The sequence below is a fragment of the Hakea prostrata genome, chromosome 8 (assembly GCF_041222555.1).
Source record: "Hakea prostrata isolate BN-2017 chromosome 8, UWA_Hpros_2, whole genome shotgun sequence".
In the NCBI taxonomy this organism is placed as follows: Eukaryota; Viridiplantae; Streptophyta; class Magnoliopsida; order Proteales; family Proteaceae; genus Hakea; species Hakea prostrata.
In genome coordinates, this window is record NC_142607.1 from 12,216,723 (window position 1) to 12,237,174 (window position 20,452).

General features: G+C 37.7%; 1 protein-coding gene across 2 annotated transcripts; it reads right to left on the reverse strand.

Annotated features, from left to right (window-relative positions):
- Positions 1–1,764: 1,764 nt before the first annotated feature.
- Positions 1,765–19,212, reverse strand: LOC149006953 (potassium transporter 6-like). 2 transcript variants are annotated; one of them, XM_089164657.1, is made up of 8 exons: positions 18,594–19,212; positions 18,012–18,498; positions 17,853–17,894; positions 8,905–9,165; positions 8,775–8,827; positions 4,083–4,206; positions 3,736–3,990; positions 1,765–3,363 (listed from the first exon to the last, which is right to left on the reverse strand). In XM_089164657.1, the coding sequence occupies exons 1-8, from the start codon at positions 18,630–18,632 to the stop codon at positions 2,312–2,314; spliced, it is 2,313 nt and encodes a 770-aa protein (XP_089020783.1). In that variant the 5' UTR covers positions 18,633–19,212; the 3' UTR covers positions 1,765–2,311. The 2 variants fall into 2 exon arrangements, with proteins under 2 accessions (XP_089020783.1, XP_089020782.1); XM_089164656.1 differs by having other exon boundaries at positions 1,766–3,363; positions 17,853–17,906.
- Between the last annotated feature and the right edge of the window lie 1,240 nt (positions 19,213–20,452).

Below are 20,452 nucleotides of genomic sequence, written 5' to 3' on the forward strand. Positions count from 1 at the left end.
TCCCTTATAGGATCAAATGCTTGCCGTTCTTCTAAAATTTCAAACATGTGGAGATGATATCACTATATTTTTTTTATATCTTAGCCAATGCGCATCACGGTTTAGTACTTCTGATGAGATCCCAAATGAATTCTTTACAATATAGAAGATGCAACTCATGAAAACATTTTTGGGTAGCATTTCGACCTTTGAATTGCTTTTTCCAAGTACTCATCTCTTTTTATCTATAGTAAAGGATAAGGAGACATGAGAGTGTGAACAAGATAACATATATATAATTGGATTTGATGGTTCATTCAATGCCACCATGGATAAGGTTGTTCTTCAATTCGATAAAAGTTAAAAGGTCATTCATGCATATGAGGGTGATCAAGAATTCAAGAAGTCCCATTCAAGCTTCTTTTGCTTTTGACCTAATTTTCCTTTTTGGAGTGAGGTTTTGGCCTCTCAATCTCTCTATCAAATGATAACAAACAACAATACAAGACAAGATTAAGCTAGTGCGATTAGATAACATTCTTTTTTCCTAATAAGAGAATTTTTTTTTTTTTTTTTTTATGAAATTGCATAAAACTTGTGGTCAAATACAAAGACCATATCAAATGGACCATGTCACACTTTATATTACAAGTTTTGGGTTGTGATAAGGGAAGAATCCTGAATGGACCACATCGAAAACCCGTTAGACTCGATCGGGTTCAGCCGGAATGAGGTCAAACTTGAAGAACGAAAGATATGGTATGCGCAACAAGGAAACCAACGACAATATGAGAAAGGTAAAACTCCTAGTTTAGGTGGAATTTGGAGACACAGAAGGAAATGAGTCAGCATAAAGGGAGAAGTCAATACTCTTCGAGATACCCAAATCCTAAAGGAATTCAAACTCTAAGATCAAATTAACCACAACTCCACAAGTAAACCCTTCGAATAGATCCGACGATCCACATTTCGAGGTAAAACCTATAAACCCTGCACCCAAGCAAGGCCAAGGTAACTTTATCATACCTTTTGTCTATGTGATTTTTCGTTTTCACTTTGCAACTTAGTAGGGCTATCTGAGTGGTGCAATTACTGATTTGATTGTCGGAGGTGGCTTCCCGACTTGTGGTAGGCCTGCGTTCAACCCTCTTTGAGGTACGTACCGGTCATTGCTTATTAAACAACCCATTATGATAATATGCTAATTATTTTGATAAGGACTTTATCTACTGGGCCCCACGGCAATATTAGGTTTAGGCTGCATTTGGTAGCCAAGAAAAGAAAAGCCAATTCTGAAAGTTGAGGATTATTTTCTACGTTCCAAACATTCGAGTAGAACCAGACCACCCCTTTCCATTACAGAAATAAACAAATAATAAAAAATTAAAAAAATTTCAAATAGTAACAATAATCCATTAAATTAGTATTATATTTTTCAGTTATGAATGCAATACTATAATCGGTAAGTTTTTTTCTTTTTCTTATTTTGAGTAACCACTAATCAATACTATTATTGGTAAGTTAAGTAAACGCTAATGAGCGTTCACCCACGCTTGATCACCGCATGCCACGTACCATTAGTTGATTCCTAACCAGTTGCCGCCACGTGTCATTCTCTTCAACCATGTACGTCAGCATATATCACTTACAATTTTGAAAAACACAAAGGGAAATATTTTAGTTTTAAATAATGAAGATTTAATAAATCTGATTTGACTATTTTTCCAGTCGTACATAAAAAAGCCATAAAATGTTATAAAATAAGAAGAAAAGAAAAAAAAACCCAAGATTCCTTAATCAGCTTTGCATGCACTTTGCTATGGGCCATCCCAATCCGAATGTCGAGGTTCATGGGCTGGGCCTTTGTTATGGGCCATCACTATCCCAACGTCTCCGTTCATGGGCTGGGCTTCTGTTCTCAATCCCATTTTTTGGAAAAGCCATGTGACAAAAACAGGTCCTAATCCATTGCATTCCACAAAAAGATTCCAGCATGTTCTAATCCAGAAGTAGATGAGCATAAATTTCTTCAAAAATGATCTCTGAAGTGCTATAGGTCAAGCAATGATAAAGTCCTTGAGAACCAAAAGCTGGCTGCTGAATTTCATTTCCAAAATTATAAGTTACAGGGGTGGGTGTGTTACAGGCATTGATAACTACAAATGATGATTCCATCACATTCTGAACAATGTAGACTTGTGAGACACTACATCCCCACCATCAATGCCATTCCTTAACTCAGAAATCTGTAGCTTGGAAGTTTTCTTTTTCTTTCTTCCCAATCTATGATATACACAAACATGATATAAACAAAAACATGTAGAAACCAAAGTCACACATTGCAGATCATTGCCACCTCGAGGATAGATGCATGAGGGATTTTATGAGCATATGATGGCCCCCTGCTGTTCCTCCTCAAGAAATCATACCCAACATTGATCACCAACCTCTTCATCAAGCTCGAACCACGTCTAGCTCTTACGTAAGAGTGTCCGAGTATGAATGCCAACCCAGCCTCCCTTGCTTCCATCAGATCCCCAAGCTCCTCCTGTGTAGCATTATCGATCTTTGGGTTCTCAGGCAACACAAACCTCACTCTTTTCCTGTGCACCATTGGAGAATGTACTTCCTTCACCTCCGAAGGACCAGCAGCTTCAGCTCCATTTCCGTCTTCACAGATACGTAGCCCTTCAGAATTTGTTGCAGATGTTCCAACTACAGTCATTTTCTCATCATACTTCTCCAAGTCCACCCCTCCTCCGCTGGGCTCTGGTTTATCCGAGCGAATAAATTCTGCTATGCTAAAAACAAGGTCCTTTTCAAACTCTAAATCATCCTTGTGCACATCACGGTACCCATAACGTGCAATGCACCTATAAAGCCTGTGCTCTTTTGGGCCAATCCGGCCCACAAGGAACCGTTCCTCAGGCCGAACGTGTGGAACAGGGACAGATTTGACACAGAAGAAGACCAGAATTTGGTGGAAGGCAGGGAGGTTGGTGACAAAATGGGAGAAAATTGCAGGGATTCCAGACACAAGCTCAGTGTGTATAAGACCAATGCCCTTGACACGTACAATCCCCAGACCTTGACCCAAGGTCAGTAGCCAGTTGATAGAAACCTTGTTTTGGACATCAAATTCATATTTCTTGAGTGTGCCGTAATGCCAAACATACATGACAACCAAGAAGGTGAAGGCAAGAGCAATAGGGAGCCATGCCCCTTCAAGGAACTTGATAAGGGAGGCTGAAAAGTAGAGTGCCTCAACGGATCCAAAGAAGAATATAAAGCAAACAGCAAGCAAGACACTCTGATTCCACACAAGAACCATAACCAGAGACATCAGGCATGTGGTGACTAGCATGACAGTTATCACCGCCAAGCCTGTTCAATGAAAAATTTATAATAGTCAGGAAAAGTCTAAATCAACAAAAAAATCAATTGAAAGGTTCTCCTATTGCTTCTTCAATACTGAGATCCTGGACTAAATATCTGTTTTTGCAGTGTAACCTCTGTTTCACTGGTTAAGTTTAAAATCGCTACCAATAAAGAATTATAATGAGATAGCTATATTTCTCTTAAAAATTGGTGTTGGTCGATCATCTGAAAATGAGATAAATTCTATAAAAAAAGGTCAACCCAGTAGGAATATTCAGATGATCGTCAGACAACAACATCAATTCTCTCGAATATAAAATACATAATCAATTCAAGCAGGAATATTCAGATGGAATTATTTTAATCATGATAGCATACCTGCAGCATTACCCATACGTTTTGTGTCCCTGAATCCAATTGTAACAGCCAAGCATGACAGTAGTAAAATCCAGTTGATTTCAGGTATATAGATCTGCCCATGTATTTCAGATGATGTATGAACTATTTTGACCCTTGGGAAGCAACCCAAAGCGGAGCATTGCTTGATGATTGAGAAGGTCCCTGTAATTATGGCCTGGCTTCCAACAACTGCTGCAAGTATGGCTATTGCCAGAACTGGCCACCTAATCCTCTCTAACACAATAAATTCGTCCGCTCAAATTATTACAAAACACCATTACTATAATTCAGTTGCTTGCCTCTATCAGAAAAAACAAAATAGTTACCTGGTACGGATACATAAAATCCAATCCGGTAGACACTTTCAATGGTGTGATGCTTGGACAGATAAGCGGCTTGTCCCATATATGCAAGTATCAAGGATGGATAAACCACGGAGGTAAAAGCAATCTGTAAAGGCATCAGTTCATTTGTATGAGCTCCAGTGTATCAAATTATCTGTGTTACTTTATTTTATTTTGGTATTTGGGGGGGGGGGGGTAGGTTGGTGAGAATTGGTTAATAAGTGCTCATCCCAGAATTGTGTCACATAAACAAGCCACATCAATGTTACATAAGTTTGGATCTGAAGAAATGTGTCTGGTTTTGTTAGATTCATGTCACATGGCCTGTTTGAGGATAATCAGTGTCAAGAACTCTCCTTAAGAAAACTAACCATAAACCTCATGCATGCAAAGCATAGATCCAAACACCAAGCCAAACACTTCATCAATGTTTTAAGTATGATACATTAGTATTACCCTTTAAGGTGTTTCACTTAATGGTTGGGCCTATGCTTTCCCTGCATGAGGTATGAGGTTTAGGGTTAATCTTTTGTGTTTTTGCAACTAGATATGTTAAAACTTATCTTATTACACCTAAGCCTTTTTTAAATATATTCAATAAACACATGAAAAATCAGACATCCCAAAAGCATATTAGCAGCAGTCACCGTTAATCAGATGTGTCAGGAGATATGGATTATTATTAGGTATACAGTGGATATCATGTAAAATTCATCAGATAAAATTCCCCTCCACAAATGCTCATCCAAATATTTGGCAATTACCCTGCTCTGCCACCCACCAAATATAAAAAATATTTTCAGGGAAAACCAAACATGATATTTATCACATACATCTCGAAAAACCAATCAAATATTACAAAAAGGATTAATTACATTTATACCATAAAACATCTTGAAAAACCAATCAAATATCACAAAAAAGGATTAATTACATTTATACCATAAAACTATAAATGAAACCACAATACAAGCCCCCTCATGTAGGATACTTAACTGCATATTGCAGTTTCCAGAGATATACTCTTTGATATTTGTTTGTATGCTAGTTTTGTAGTATTGTCTAGGTATTAATACTATACTTATGATGCAGTTCAGCCGTCTAAAGCAGGCTTCAAGCATATGGATTACTCCCCAAACCAGCACCATTAGGTTTTGGGGGAGGTGTATAGGGAGGCAATAAATATCATGGGCATAGATTTAGTTTTTTAAGCTTTAAGTAGTCCTTTACGTCAGCCTTAAGAAGTTCTAATCTGGTTATGACTTGCCAATTGCCATTGAGTAGTCAGTAAACCTAATCCTAGTTTAAGTGAGTACTAATTTGAATTTGAAAGCTACATAAACTATTGTGGCTTCAAATATAGATGAATTATTGAAAAAGAATTTAATTGATTTGTAATTGCAAAGTTGGCACTTCGTGCTGAGAGGAACTATCGGATTTTCAAAGATAAAATCAGCCAAAAGACCAGCTAATTGCAGTCACTGATGTGAGGATGAAATGTGGTGCTCCATGCATTAGTAGTTAGTGAACTGCCCAGGTTGGATATATAGCTGAGAAGTGGAGTGGAATATCCATGCAGCTTGGAGAGTAGGATTCCTTAGGCCTGCACCTGGTTTAGGCCACCTATAAATATGATTTCTTTGCGCTGTGACAGGACATTATTGAATCCAATAGATATATATTGGAGGGGGGGGGGGGTTTACTAATGAGTTCTTCAGGAAGTCCAATCCTGGCATATGCTGGCAGAGGAGAAGAGTCTCAATCTTGGCTATGGAGCTTCAAGCCATTCTTAGAGGGATCCAAATTTGCACTCAAGAAGAGGTCTCCATCAGATCTGATTTCAAATTAGTAGTGGATGTTCTTGATGGGACTATTTAAAGACCTTGGAAGTGTCAAGCTACAGAAAGAAGAATAATGCAAGTGGCAGCAATGATAAGAAAGAAAGAGTTTAGGCATGTGTGAAGAGAACAAAACCAGTGAGCAGATTATATGACAAGGGTTCAGCTGGGGCAGCAGCAACTTTGGTGGGATCCTACTCAGTATTCTACGATTCTGAAGAACTAGACGATCTAATTAAGAAAGATGCGGAAGCACATGCTCATTACAGATTTGTAATTGGGCTTATTTTTCTGTTTGGGATATTGATTAGGAGGGAATGCCCTCCTTGTTTAAGTTCTCCTAACCCCTCCTACTAAGGGGTTCTAAGAGAATAAAGCCTTCTCTACATTTTATCCCTTTTTCTTAACACAAAATCCCACCTTTAAAAAAATAAAATAAAAAAGAATTTGATTGTTTTGAGCATTTCTACCCTCTGGATTAGTGGTTAATACCCTATCCCACCCCCACCCCAAAATCAAATTTTCTCCTAGCAAGCCCCAAGGCTACCAAATAGAGCTGATTGGAAAACAAGAAACCATGTAGCAGACCCCATCTAGTTGGGACAAGGCTTCTTGTTGTTGGTGTTGTAGCCCCAAGGCTGCAAAATCTGGAAGTTCTCTCTTGTCGCTGAATATTCTTCATCAAAATTCAAGGTCTTCATCTCAGCCAGTCAACCTTTTTTCCTCACAGTAGTGTAAGTTGAATCATCCCCAACCCCTACTCTTCTTGTAATCCTCTACAACCCCAAACCATAACGTTCCCTTCCTGTTTTTCTCAACTTCCTCGTGACCTAAACCATTCACAGATCATTCCAGCAATCCAGCTATCAAACACCTTTGCCCTTGTGATTGAATACTCCCCTGGTCCATTAGAGAACTTGACCAAGCTGCAACCCTGTTGCTTCACTCAAACCCTAGAAACCTCCATCTTAGGTTCTTCTGAGGAAACTCCAAAACTCACCAAACTCATCCAGTCATCATTTTCACCCAAATATGGATCAATTCATCCCCTCCAGTGGCTTCAAACTCAATCCAAATCTCATCCACAGTTTCCAAAAACCTATATTCTCTCATCTTCAAATTTCCAAAACCCAAACTCCACCCTAAATTGCTGAAACTTCAGTTCTAGCAATATTCTAACATCAAGGAAATGCTAACCCTTAACTAATAGCCGGAACTACATTCATTTATCAAAACCCCATCATTCAACCATAACCCTAAGCTAACCTTAACCCTAAAATTGACCAGACTACCTATTTTTGTCTGTTCATGAATCATAATAGATCCTGGTTTATTGGCCCCTAGTTAATCTCCTACCAATCTAGGACTACATTAACTTGTGGTTGATCGTTCAACATCATATTATATAAGCATAATAAAAGTTCACGGCTATGAATGGTAACTTGGCACATGAGCATACGTGTTGCAGTTCAAGCATAAAAAGTGATCTTAGAGCCCATTTTCTTTACCACATAGCCCATATGAGCAGATCCGGGCCTTGTGGTCCTTTTGCAAGATCTCACTTTCATAAAGTGGATCAAACACGTACTCAAGTTGATTCTTTGGCGCAGTCATTTCATCAACTTATGATTTGAAATATGAAAAATGATTCCTATATGTTGGAGATTTCTAGGTTATTTCTTCAGCAATTCTGCAGATCCAAACTTAACATTTTAAGGTACCTTGAGACCATGGCAATCAAAGCCTGGCTAGCTGATTGAATTGGACAGTCTTAAGTTCCAGCCTCTAAAATGCTTTAGGTTTGACCTTGACCCATCATATGTAAGGATACTCCAGTGACACCATCAGGTTTGTGGAACCTTGGAACAGTAGCTAAAACTGCTCTCAATTGCTCCTAATTTGAGCATTAGATGAAGGGCCACAAGGCACTTAATAGTTGATGTACCAGAATGACTTCTGGCACCATAGGTCATGGCAAATCTGCTCATCTGAAAATTTTACTCATGGAGTCATGGGTCATGATTTGTCAATTAATTGATCAAGCCAGTAAATTGGCCAACCCTACTACTTCTACTAAACTGGTTCGGTAAGTAATCCAGTTTGACAACTTCTCTGCCTCTCCATGAAGCAGGGTAAGGCTGTGTACATTTTCCCCTCCCAGACCCTCGTGATCTGCGATGTTCTAATGTGAAAACTGAAATAAGAAAATAGTAAGTAAGAACAGGAACTACAAGCAGAACATTATGTCCCATCACCATGTCATGAAGTCCCAGCAATTAACATGCTACATGGAGAAAGATCTCAAGTTAGATTAACAATTCTATTATGGATTTCAATGCCTTAAAGTGGATCTCATAAAGGGAATTTACAATGAAGGTTAAAGCCTTTTTTCAGACAACCAAGAAGCCACAAGAATGTAGTATAATAATTGAAAAAAGGAGATATCAAATTTTAAAAGAGATGCATTGGTGGGACTTGCTATTTGTATTTAAGCAAACCTGACAAAGGTAGAAAGAGGGACTGGTAAAGGAAGGGAGCAACCACTACTATAGTCAAATGCGGATGAAAATTCTTCTCGTATTAAGCTCAATGAAAGTTTACAGACCATGATGTTTAGCAATATCAGCAAATTGGTCTCACCCATCTTTTGAGAATAATATTTACCACAAATTGACAACAAGAAGGATGGACATGGGAAGAACACAAAGATGCACCAGATAGGTCAAAAAAATGAGCAGACTAGTTATACTATATAAGTATATATCTAAAGGTTTATATAAAGAATATTATATTCACAACCTCCAATAATATTTGGGTAATGCCCACTAATTTTTACCTGAATTGATAACTGAGAGAAATGTCCAAGATCCGCGAACATAGCTTCTGAACCTGCAACAATGACAATGAACATCGGAACGCATGTTCTGGCACGAAAATTGAGATATGTTAACATGCTTATCAAGTACCTGTAATGCATAACAAGATCCCACCTAAGGACATCCAACCTCCCCTTCGTGTCTTCTTCAAAAATTTGTACATGTAATATGGGGAGAGGGCTTGATAGACATGAGGATTCCAGTGAAGTATGTTATACACACCAATCGCACTGATGCATAAAAGCCATGTCAAAACGATTGGTGCAAACAGGAATCCCACTCGGTGGGTGCCGTAATGTTGGAGAGCAAACAAACATACCAGTATGATACAGGCCACCGGGAGCTCTACATCTGCAAAATCACAGAACTTTATAGGTAGACTGATTGTTACTCATACAGAATATTTGTTTCAATTTTTGTGTGAACACATGATTGTCAATATGACTACATAAAGAAAAACCAAGAATCAGAAGAGTTTTGTGGGGAAAGAAGAATTATCTAAGACCCTGCTTGATGTAGAGAGGTGTTTGGCTGATTCTGTATCCACCACTAAAGAATTTGAAGGAATCAAATTCGTGGACATAACTGGTGGTCATTGCCAGAAATTTGTGATACCTCGCAGATATGTTCTCCTGGTTACTATATCCAGCCTTTTTTTATTGATAGATTTACTTTTAGAAATTCATTTTAGCACACAAGAAGCAACAGAATGATCCTTGCTCTCAGAAAAAATTATGATAGGATCAAAATTATAATTTTGTCAATATTTGAAAGGCCAACACTATCCTATCCTGATTGAATTGAAAACACTTGAAGTTGGAATCAGTCTGACTGCTTGTTGTTATCTCCTAAACAGACACTAGAAATGCTGACATGATCCTGACCTCTGATGAAGCCATGCAAGGTCCTGAAGGACAGCTGGAGGGGGAAGTGTGAACGTGACAGCAGAACCACACAGATGGGAGAGAGTGCGGACATGGCAGCAGCACCATGCAGGACCTCCAGGATTGGGAGACAACCTGCATTCCTAAAGGATTACATGGTGTAATGGGGAGCGTAATAAAGTGAGACAGAACATCAAGTGGCAATGTTTCATTGGGTAGAAATGACCCCAATTGTCAGGAATCACTAAGGAAATGTGGGACCATAACAATCTCAGCAGAGAGAATGTGTATAAAAGATGCAATCCCCGCAGAAAGCAAGAAAAGAAGTTATCACCCCCCCCCCCATTCTCTTATTCTCTCTCCCCTCTTCCCTGCCAATCTTCTGCTTAGTTGGTCTTACCAGGTCTCTGGCAGCTACACAGGCAAAACAGATATCATCCAAGCAAATGGTGTTTCTTCCCAATAAAACCAGTAAACTTCAAAACAACCTAATGTTCATGATGGAGATGTGCAGCCATGTTTTGGACGCCAGATCCACTCTACTGCACGGCACAAAGAGGAGGCCCAGGCCACCCACACCACTGTGAGCATTGGCAATCCCTAGGATAACTAATATAGTAAAAATGATTTTGTATAATTATAATTCTAAGCCACTTAGAAGCCATTTTAATGCAATAATATAAATATTCTAGTACCAACCTCACATGAGAAAATGAACATAGAAGAAACAAAGCATATAATCATGTTCGGTACAGACCAAAAGAATAAGAGTATATACAAATATAATTGTATTCATTACAACCCAAAAGACTAAAAGTATATATAGTGTGCTGTCATAAGGAGAAATCTAGGCATCCAAGGTGGCTGCTTTTCTTGTGTCAAACAAGTCTTGTTGCTGTGTACGACCCAAAAAACTCTGGATGCCTAGGCAAACCTTTGACAACAATCTCTGTCACTATTTAAAATAAAAATGAGTACCACAAATTTGTGTGAATCCCTGTACTTGTTATGGAGTAATCTTTGTGCAGTAAGAATTCCAGATGATGACTAATTCCACCAAAATTTTCAACCATGGAGAAAACTCCCTTTTTGTGCTATCCAGATGTGCACTAACAGTGATCAGGAGTCAAGACCTCCAATGCCGGATAGCTTCAAAAACCATAAAACAAATCATGAAATCCTGCAGCATCGCCCAAGAAAGACAAAGGTATTCAAATTCCACCCTCAAACTTTATGAGCAAAAAGTAATGTATCTATAAGGGGCTTAACAATGGCCTCCCTACCCAGCTTTTCCTCATTGGCTGCCATATCCCTACCAATCCCAATTGCATCATTTGTTGGAATTGGTTCAGAGGACATTGAACATCTCTTCTTCACCTGCCTGTTTGCTAGCTCCCTTTGGATGAAAGCTCTTGCTTCCATTTGGCCTCGTTTGAGACATTCCGATGGCTTTGCTCGAGATTGGTCCTTGGTGTTGAGAATCTATTTAGGGTCTACCATTTGTGACCAACTTGATAAGCCAGTATTTTGGTGCCACCATCCACCATTTGTGGTGGGAGCAAAACCTCAGGAGACGGACTTCCAAATCGCGTCCTCTTGACTTGATTTGGAAAGTCATTTGTTTTGATGTCTCTTCTAGACTTTAGTCATTCCCCCATCCCCTTGTTGTTGATACCTAAGGAACAAGCACATTGTTGTTACCTGGGGTATTAGTTCTCCCCTCCAATCTTCCTCTCGAAGGCTGGTCACCCCCCCCCCTTTCCTGGTTGATCCCCCACAAGCCCCCTCTTTCATCCTTTGTACATTTCCTTTTTTTTCTCTTGCTTTAGTAAAGTTTATAATTCATCAAAAAAAAAGAAAAAAAAAGGGGGCATTCTTAACTACATGCAACAAGTCTAGGGCATAAGGAGACCCCTTGTGATCGGACATAGTTGACGATTAAAATACTGCATCTTTCTGCTGCTGCTCTGGCAAAAGAAAAAATAAACTTGGATGGAGGGATTTTAGCCTTCACAGCTTTTCAAAAATGTGTATCTATTTCTAAACTTTCACATTGAGTTTAAATTGAGGGAATTCCTTGAACATAAGCTATTGATTCCACTATCCTGAGAATTCCTTGTATATACAAGTTCTCAATTTTTTTTCTTGGTAAATGACATCTAACATACTGTTTTGACAAATTGTTGCTTAGGTGCCTGACTTTTCACACATTGCTTTAGGCTACCTAAAAGGCTAAAGCAGCTTAAAAAATTCTAACTTAACTCTTGTGAATAAAGATATAAAACTGTGCAGGACCTCCTAAAGAGTACTTGTGTCATGTCTTCTTGTAAGTCATATTAAGTGGTAATTTCCCTTGTTTACTTTTTACCTCCCTAGAGGCCCATGTAATATCAAAGCTATTTTTAATGAAAGAAATAGGTGGGGAGCTCTACATGCTCTAGTAATCAATCCTCTCATTCTCTCTTCTTCCTCCTTCCCTTTTCTGCAAACACTTGTTCCTTCACCTGTACAAATCTACTCTTAACTTTGAATTGTTTCATGACCAAACGAGGTGAAAAAACCTACCAAAACCATCAAAGGAATTCACAACTGAAAGAAGTTCACCAACTCGCTTTTTTGGCTAGCAAAGTTGGGGGTCTAAACCAAGTTCAAGAATCTTGGTGTCATTTACCACATCAACAACAACTCAGTATCCCAACTAGATGGGGTCGGCTACATGGATCACACTGCCTTCCAATCAGCTCTATTTGAGGTCATATTGGAAACGACGCCTCAGCTTTGCATATATTTTCTCACTACTCTACTAAGTCATACCCCTTTTATTTGGAAACCTTCAAACACCTTCTTGATTGCAGATTTGAATCCCTCTAAAGATGGCTTGCAATTCCATTGCCAATACCGAAAGCTCTTGCTCTCTACCAGCAGATGACATAATAGGACTGCCAGAATTATGTCTTAGCAACCCACCAAATGTAGCTATTGAATCCATTAATGCTCCATCATAGTGCAGTGAGGTCATATTTGAGGAGGCCTAAACCAGGAACAAGCTTTTGTAATCCTATTCTTCCATACAAATTGAATATTCCACTTCTCAGCTATATAAATGGCTTGGGGGCAGTCTGCTCACTAGTAATGTACAAAGCAGCACAATTACCTTCACATCATCCACAATGGCTCCAATTAACTACTCAACTGTCCTAGTCTTGTCCCTGAATATCCAATAGTTCCTCTCAGTCCAAAGGTGCTGAATAGTTGCATAAAGTGCCAGCTTCACAATTATTCCGATCCTCTCCGGTGCCTCCTTATGATTCCTCACCCAATCAGAAGCATCATAAAGCCTTACCAGTGCCCTCCTTTTGGTTGTCAACATTTAAAACATACCCCTCCACACCAACTAAAGTGACAATGAAAAAAGATGCTGTCTCTACTTTCAAACCCTACCAAGCAAAAACAGTAATTTGGTTGCACCAAGATCTTCCTTTTCAACAAATTATATCTAGTTGGCAATGCATCTCTAAAACATCTCCAAGCTGTAAATGAATGTTGTTGATCCATTGGCTAAGACTGCATGTGTTGTCATTGTTGGCAACCAAAATGCAATATGTGCTAAGAGTGTGTGGCTTGTCCTGAAGTGAAGGTTCCATAGAAGATTTTGGGAGTTTATTATGTTTTTAGAGGGTGACTAGCACTACTACAATGGTATTGAGTGCTGTTGAGAAGATTTGGGAATTCTGGGTGAAGTGAAGATTCCCTAGTATGGCAGATTTCACAGATCACTGCACAAGGGTTATCTTGAATGAATTTTTGGATTCTCATGCAGTTTTTTTTTTGGTTCAATTTCGACTGAAAAAAATGTAGTTTATGAAGTTCTCTTTTCAAAACTTTTTGGATTGTGATTCCGACATCAAATGAAAGAGTTATGGTGTTTCTCGTGAGGTGCACAATATGGAAACAAATCTGGACAATTTGGAGATTAAAGAGAAATTGCTCTCTATGATGTTGTTTTGAAACATAGGTAAATGGATGATTTTGAAGAGTTTTGGGGGTCATTTTTGAAAGAAGAATCATGTCCTAGGGGGGAATGTAATTATAAAAGCTTGAATGATGTGAATCCAAGGGCTATCAGAAGGCCAAGCATAAAGATCTTTTAAGGGCTAAGATTGATGCGCTTGGAATTTTAGTACTCAAGACGGAAAAGATTCCATCGCATGGATTTTGGTTGGTCAGGAGCATGTATATATGGTGCACTGCAAAGCATGATGATTAAAATGGCTAGTACATCATAAATTTATGATAGAATAAGAGAATATTCCATTTGAAATAAACCTATGAAGTGTGTTTCGATCTTATATAACCTAAAAGATCCAACAGCCTAGATTTGGCCCGCCACTTTAAAGTGATTACCCAAAGGTTCCAAAGTTAGCTTCCATTTGGGATTCATCCAAAAGGTATAATTGGACGGTTCCTGAACATTCACATTCTTTCTCCTCAAAAACTCAAATTTGAGGGAAACAACAGAGGGTTTTTGAGTTTTTTTTTGCGCATGTAGACCAAGAAAAACGAAGAGAAGAAGCCAATAAGCAACATTGGTATAGAGAAGAAGCCCACAGGTGCATTTTAATGAAAATATTGAATAAAGTGGGCGAGTTTCCTATTGTAATCTTCTTAATTTGAATAGTTTTACCTTTCAAGTAGTTTTTTGTTCGGTATGAATTGTTTGAGATTGTAGCCTCATTTTCTTGTGGGTGCAAGAGTTTATGTTAGAGTGGGTGTTCTAGATATTGAATGTATTAAGAGTGGGTGCTTTATGATCATTGTATTGATCAAATTTTTAGTTGGAGAGTATGGAGTAAATACAAAGCCCTTTTTAAAGCATTACTCCATGGACGTAGGCAATTTGGCCGAACCATGTAAATTTATTGTCTTGTGTTTCTGGTTTATTATTTTGTGTATATATTGGAGTGTTTCAATTGCAGAGTGGTGGGACACTGTTTGGCAGACCTAGCCACATTGTGGTGTGTGGTGGACGTATCTGTGTATGGATGATAACTAGGGGATTGTCCTGAACTATCTTGACTTGAGATTAAAGAAGCATCCCCATATTAAAGAGAACTTTGAGTACACTGATTCATCCTCCTCTCAATGGCTACCTAGGAATAACAGTCAAAGAATATCATATGCAAACCACACCTTCTTCCACCAAACTCACCTCCTGTGCTTATTCAGCTATTTTTCTTAATAACCCTTTATTCACCATTCTCTATAGTTTCCTCCTTTTCCTCTTCTTCTAGTTGCTATTGCTGGTTCTCCTGTGACAGATTTTCACATAGTATCAAAGCATTGACAAACCAGCAGTTGCAATCCTTCCGTTAAAAGTTAAAGAATGCAAGGGAACAGCTGAGAAAGGTGAAAGACATGGAAGGGAAAATGGTGCAATGCTGTATAGAAGAATGAGACATAGCAACACTAATAGTCGTTGTACCAATGCTATCTATTGAAAATGTTGTTCAGAGCTCAGTTTGAAGATAGGGCCACATCCTACACCCTACAAATTTGTGTGGATGACCAATGCTAATCTCAAGATCAAAATGGAAGATCACCCACCCTATGCATGGGTTTATCAACATCATGCAATGCGTTGTTCTACCCATAAAGATGTGTAATTGTCATTCGATAAGAAGGCACAGCAACCACACTGTGATTATGGGAGAACTTTCTTCAAACAAGGTATACTCGATGTGAAGTTCCTTCAATCCAAGGACCTTCCAACAACCAAGCTTCCCAGGCAGAGGAGTATTTTCCCTTCTCGTATGTCAATTCAGATTGTCTCTATGGATAATGCAAAAGTCAACCTCAAACGGAGGAAACCAGTGGAGATTGATCACAGCCAAGATCAACACAATTACGATGAACAAGCTGAATACAACTGAAACTTCTATTGCTTTTTCTTTCTTTTCTGTTTATATAAGAAATAAGAACACAAACACAGGATAAGAAGAAGAAGGGGATCAAGAGAAGGAAGGGGTAGGGTCTCCCAACCACAGAATCTCAGCTGCTGAACATGGATTTCGCTTCATAACAGAGGATACTAAGCCGAAAATTTGTTTTCTCCAAGTCTAATATTCTAATGCGACAAGAAGGGACGATAGTCTGTCTGCCATAAGATAGGCTAGTTAGTTTCGATATTTATATCAGTCTAACAGCAGCAATAGGAGTGTCTTTGTTTCACCTTTTTCAACTACTTGTAATCAAACAGATTTTAGATATGGAATAGAAAGTTTATTAAGTTTGCTCACAGTAAGTATAGCATGACTATGGATGCAAGATTTTCTTCCCCCTTTTCCTCTTCAAACTCACCACTGTGTTCCCACTTTCCTTTCCGGCCCCCTCCCCAACAAAAATACAAGAACCTTGATCTCATCATCCTAATTTGCTAACTTGAAAACAAAATGACCAGAACCCTATATGCTATGTGTAGTATTAATACATTGGGTATTTTAGTCCTTATACTTTTTGGCCATAGATCAAGTGCTCACTTGCTGAACACTTGGTCATGCGTTCAAATCCTGGAAGACAGTCTCTTGAAAGACATAGGCAAGGCTGCATATGTTTGATCCTCTGTAGACCCTGCATGTGCTTTTTGTTTTTAAAATTTTTCAGTTTTAAGTTTATAACCAGGGGTATGCTTTTAATCTTTATGTCTCTAATTATGATAAATAACATTCACCACAGATGTGGAGTATTCTATTCCACTCTTCTTCATCCCAGATATCTCTTCTATTTCCTTACTGCATCAGTTTTTCCTCTTCTATCAACAACCTCATCTATTCTTCCTACTGGCTTCATTCTACTTTGTCAAAGTTAACATAAATGAGGTTTTAGGGATGATAGACGGTTCGTTGTAAAATAAAACTACAGTCACCAATATGGTCAGTGTTCACATGGTGTGCACGAACTAGAACAGCTGAGGATCTAGGTCTCAAATCAAAATTTTCAACTTTACACCTCACCACCATTTTGATTCAAGAAAATTTGAAAATTTGAAAGAAACCAGTAGGGTGAGAAAGCTGACATGCAACAAAACTCCTAAATGTACACAGATTGTACTAAAAACAAAAGCATGCAGAAAAGGGGGAAAACATTCTGAGTGAAATATTAGAGAGAACACCAAGGTAGACAACTGTAGCATGATGATAATATTACTATCAGAGAGAACTTGGAAACATCTAGTGGAGAGGGTGATAATGAAAATGGTATCTCTAGAACTTAATGGTTTTTTTTATTGGTAGAACTCCAGAAGTTAATGTTCATGAATATAAAGATAGGATCTTGACAATTTGGACTCTGTTTAATGATCTATCAAGTGTCAATGATTGATTGACTAGCAAGCAACCTAAATCGGTGGTTTTTGAATGATAACCTTAATAGCGAACATGTTAATTTGTCGACATGCAGATACCAATGCAACTAATTGGCAATGGAAGAATCCAGCATTCAACAAGCAATGTAAGAGATGTAAAATTATGTATTACGCAGTCGTCACCATTCAAAACCCTCCATTTTTAAGCCATCTATATTCCTCCACCATCATTGATATTGGAGAATCCTTGATCATGTAATGGTTACCTATGACAGATAAGTACGACTTTCAGGAAGCTGCAGGGATCATAGAAACAAACAACCCGAGGATCTAATGACCACAATCATACCCGCCCCCCATCCCAATCAACAGCCCAAAAAGTAAGAGGGAAAAAAAAACTTATCTGATAGATTAAAATATCGGTTTGTCAAGAAAATAATTTAGAATGCATTCTACAGTAGTCTCTGTGGATTAATATTGCAGAGCACAACTGGTCTGATAAATTAGACTTTGGAATATTGTCAGAAGTCCTAAAGAATATTAAGTGCCTTGTACACTAGATGATGCTCATCTGGTTGATGACTACCAAGCCAATAGCGTTCATTAGAAAACACTACTTCTATAAGGTTTTTATATTCCCCCCTGTTTTCCCTGTTATCCACTTCGAAGTCCACTAAGACCACACAGGAGCTTTATTTCCACGCAAGGAAAGCCGCAAAAAAAATTCAGAGGTGATTAAAAAAATCCAGAATATGTAAAACTACACAAATAAGGAAGAAAAGAAACGGTCTTACATCTATGATGTTCTTTTGACATGGAAAGCTCCAGGCCTGACACTGCAGAGAAAACTTCGGAGCAACACAACATAATCATATGAGTCAAGAACCAAAGTTCCGAAAAATCTTAAAAGAAACCCAACCAAGTAAAAAGAACAAACGGTACCCACTACCCACCAGAAATTGCCGGAGTGAGGACCCCATCACCAATTACCATACAAGTTCCAATCAGGGCCAGAATTAACAGCACCTTCTGCAATACCTTATGCTTCTCCAACATCAATTTTAAACTCGACCCAATACCCCTGTTTCGACTAGCAATGCCATCCTTTTTGTATTCAGATAGCTCCTCATCTGCAACCTGGCAATTCGGCAAGAAGTTCACCCGAGCATGCCTGCACAGCAGTGAATATAATGCAAAAGTTCCACCTTCACCGTTGTCGTCGGCTTTGAGCACGATGAATACATATTTTAGCAGCGGCACCAGTGTAAGCGTCCAGAATATGAACGATAACACTCCGAAAATCTCCTCGTTTGTCTCCGAGTGCTGAATATCCTCTGCAAAAGTGCTTTTATAAACATAGAGAGGAGAAGTACTCAAATCTCCATATACAACACCCAAGCTCTGATAGGCCAAAGTCAATACTGTCTTCCATGATTCCTTCTGCAACAACAACAAAAATAACTCCCTTAGCTAAAACCCACAAAATAAACCAAAAAGATTAAGGGAAAAGAGAAAGAAAAAAATACCCATCTGACCTTAATGGGATTAGCATAAACCCCACTCTCCAGATCCATTACAAAGTTCACTCAAATCTCTCTAACCGCATTCTTTCACTTTGATTCTGTAAAAGTTATGTAAACCCAACCCAAGCAGAAATTTCATTCGTTACTACAAAAGACCAACAAAAGAATGGTTTTGGGTTAAATGGGTTTGAAGTAGAGGAAGGTCTTAAGTTGAACAACTACGACTTAGTGGAGATATTTGCAGGAGAAACACGAAACGCCACCCCAGAAAGAACAAAATATTCCTGTAGAAAAGAATTCAAATGAACAAGAAGTAGAGGGCAGTTGGGTTTTCAAATGAAAGGACAATACTAGAATTATTAATTTGCTTGAGAGAGAAAGACAGTTTTGTTTTGGAGTGGGTGGGGGTTTCTTCTTCTGTGTTCGATCTTACACAGTTTCCTCTACTTATGGGCTTATGGCAAAAGTAACAGGGGAGAGCTCTGAGGAGAACAAGCATGGCCTCTCTCCAGTAACTTGTGGTGACCAGTACTTTTTAGGTAACTGGAGAGAAGCGGTTAAACTGATGTCATTCCAGCTCTGCAGTCCCCAACTCCCTTATCGAAAACTTTGATGGATCAAAATAACTGAAAAATACGTACTAGTGATCTCCACTTAGAACTCCACTAACTCGTTTTATGATAATAATTAATCCACAAACAATAATTTACTTACATACCTAATAAGAATCAATTCAGTCTTTCTAGATAATTTATAAAAATTCGTTTTTTTTAAATCTATATTTTTTATAAATGTTTTGAATTGAATTTTTGTCCAATCCCAAGCCCAGATGAAGGAAGATAACTGGTATGTCAAATGAATTTTTTTAAAACAGATTTTGGTTGAATTTTTTTTAACTCCATAAGTACTTGTTGCCAATCCTTTGTCGAAGTAAAGAAAAAGGGTTAATGCGATTAGATGAGCAACCGCATAGAAAAAGATCTAATCAAACATTTTTTACATGTATTCAATTTTACAGATAATTTTTAATAATTGATCTTACTTTTTGTTTTTTTGTCTTATTTTTAAAAGTAATTTAGTGTAATTGTAATCTTATCTCATTACATGAACATGATAATTTTTGAAAAATTATACCTAAAAAAAATAAATAATTCTTGAAAATGACTTGAAAATTACTTACAACTTAGCTAAAAATCCCTTTATGACTAGCCTTTATACATAAACATAAAATTGCAACTTTAGCTAGTTGGTGACAACAAGATTTTTCACTTTATTTTTCCACCAACAATTTGATTTTTTGTTGTCATTATAATTGGAGGTCGAGTTTAATTAGTGCATGTGAATGGTCCTACCTAAAATTTTCATTTAAAACAAACAAAAATTACTAAATATAGAAAAATAAGATCATTAAAAGATTCCAAAAATAAAATTATTTATAAGATATTTCCAAAATCAATCATACCTTCTTCCACCAATGTCATAAATGTCCATATAAAAGATCTTTAATTTTTATTTCTCCAAAAGAAAAAAATAAAAGATTAAAAGAAGAGACAAATGTAATAAATTAGGAGAATCTCAATTCAATGGATCTTCCCCAACCTTTAAAAATACTACAAAATGTCATTAAATGAATATAAAATGATGATAAATTTTATAGTATTCTGTTACAAGGAAATTTATTTGTTAAAAATTATATAAGAAAAATATTTTTAATACTTTATGTTCTATAATATATTGAAAAATGTTTTTGACTGTTGAAAATTTCTAAATTATGTTAAAAAAAAACAAGGAAAAGGCAAGGGACACCTGTTCAATGGATCCAAGAGAGGAAGAACCCAAAAAAAAAAGCAAAAAGCATATGCCATTGTGTG

Excerpts from the sequence above, each read along its gene's own strand:
- LOC149006953 (XM_089164656.1), bottom strand. The coding sequence starts at position 18,632 with ATGGATCTGGAGAGTGGGGTTTATGCTAATCCCATTAAG. Across the intron at positions 17,907-18,011 it reads CCTCACTCCGGCAATTTCTG|TTTTCTCTGCAGTGTCAGGC; the intron begins GTGGGTAGTGGG and ends GTTGCTCCGAAG. Across the intron at positions 9,166-17,852 it reads GTCAAAAGAACATCATAGAT|ATGTAGAGCTCCCGGTGGCC; the intron begins GTAAGACCGTTT and ends GTGATTTTGCAG.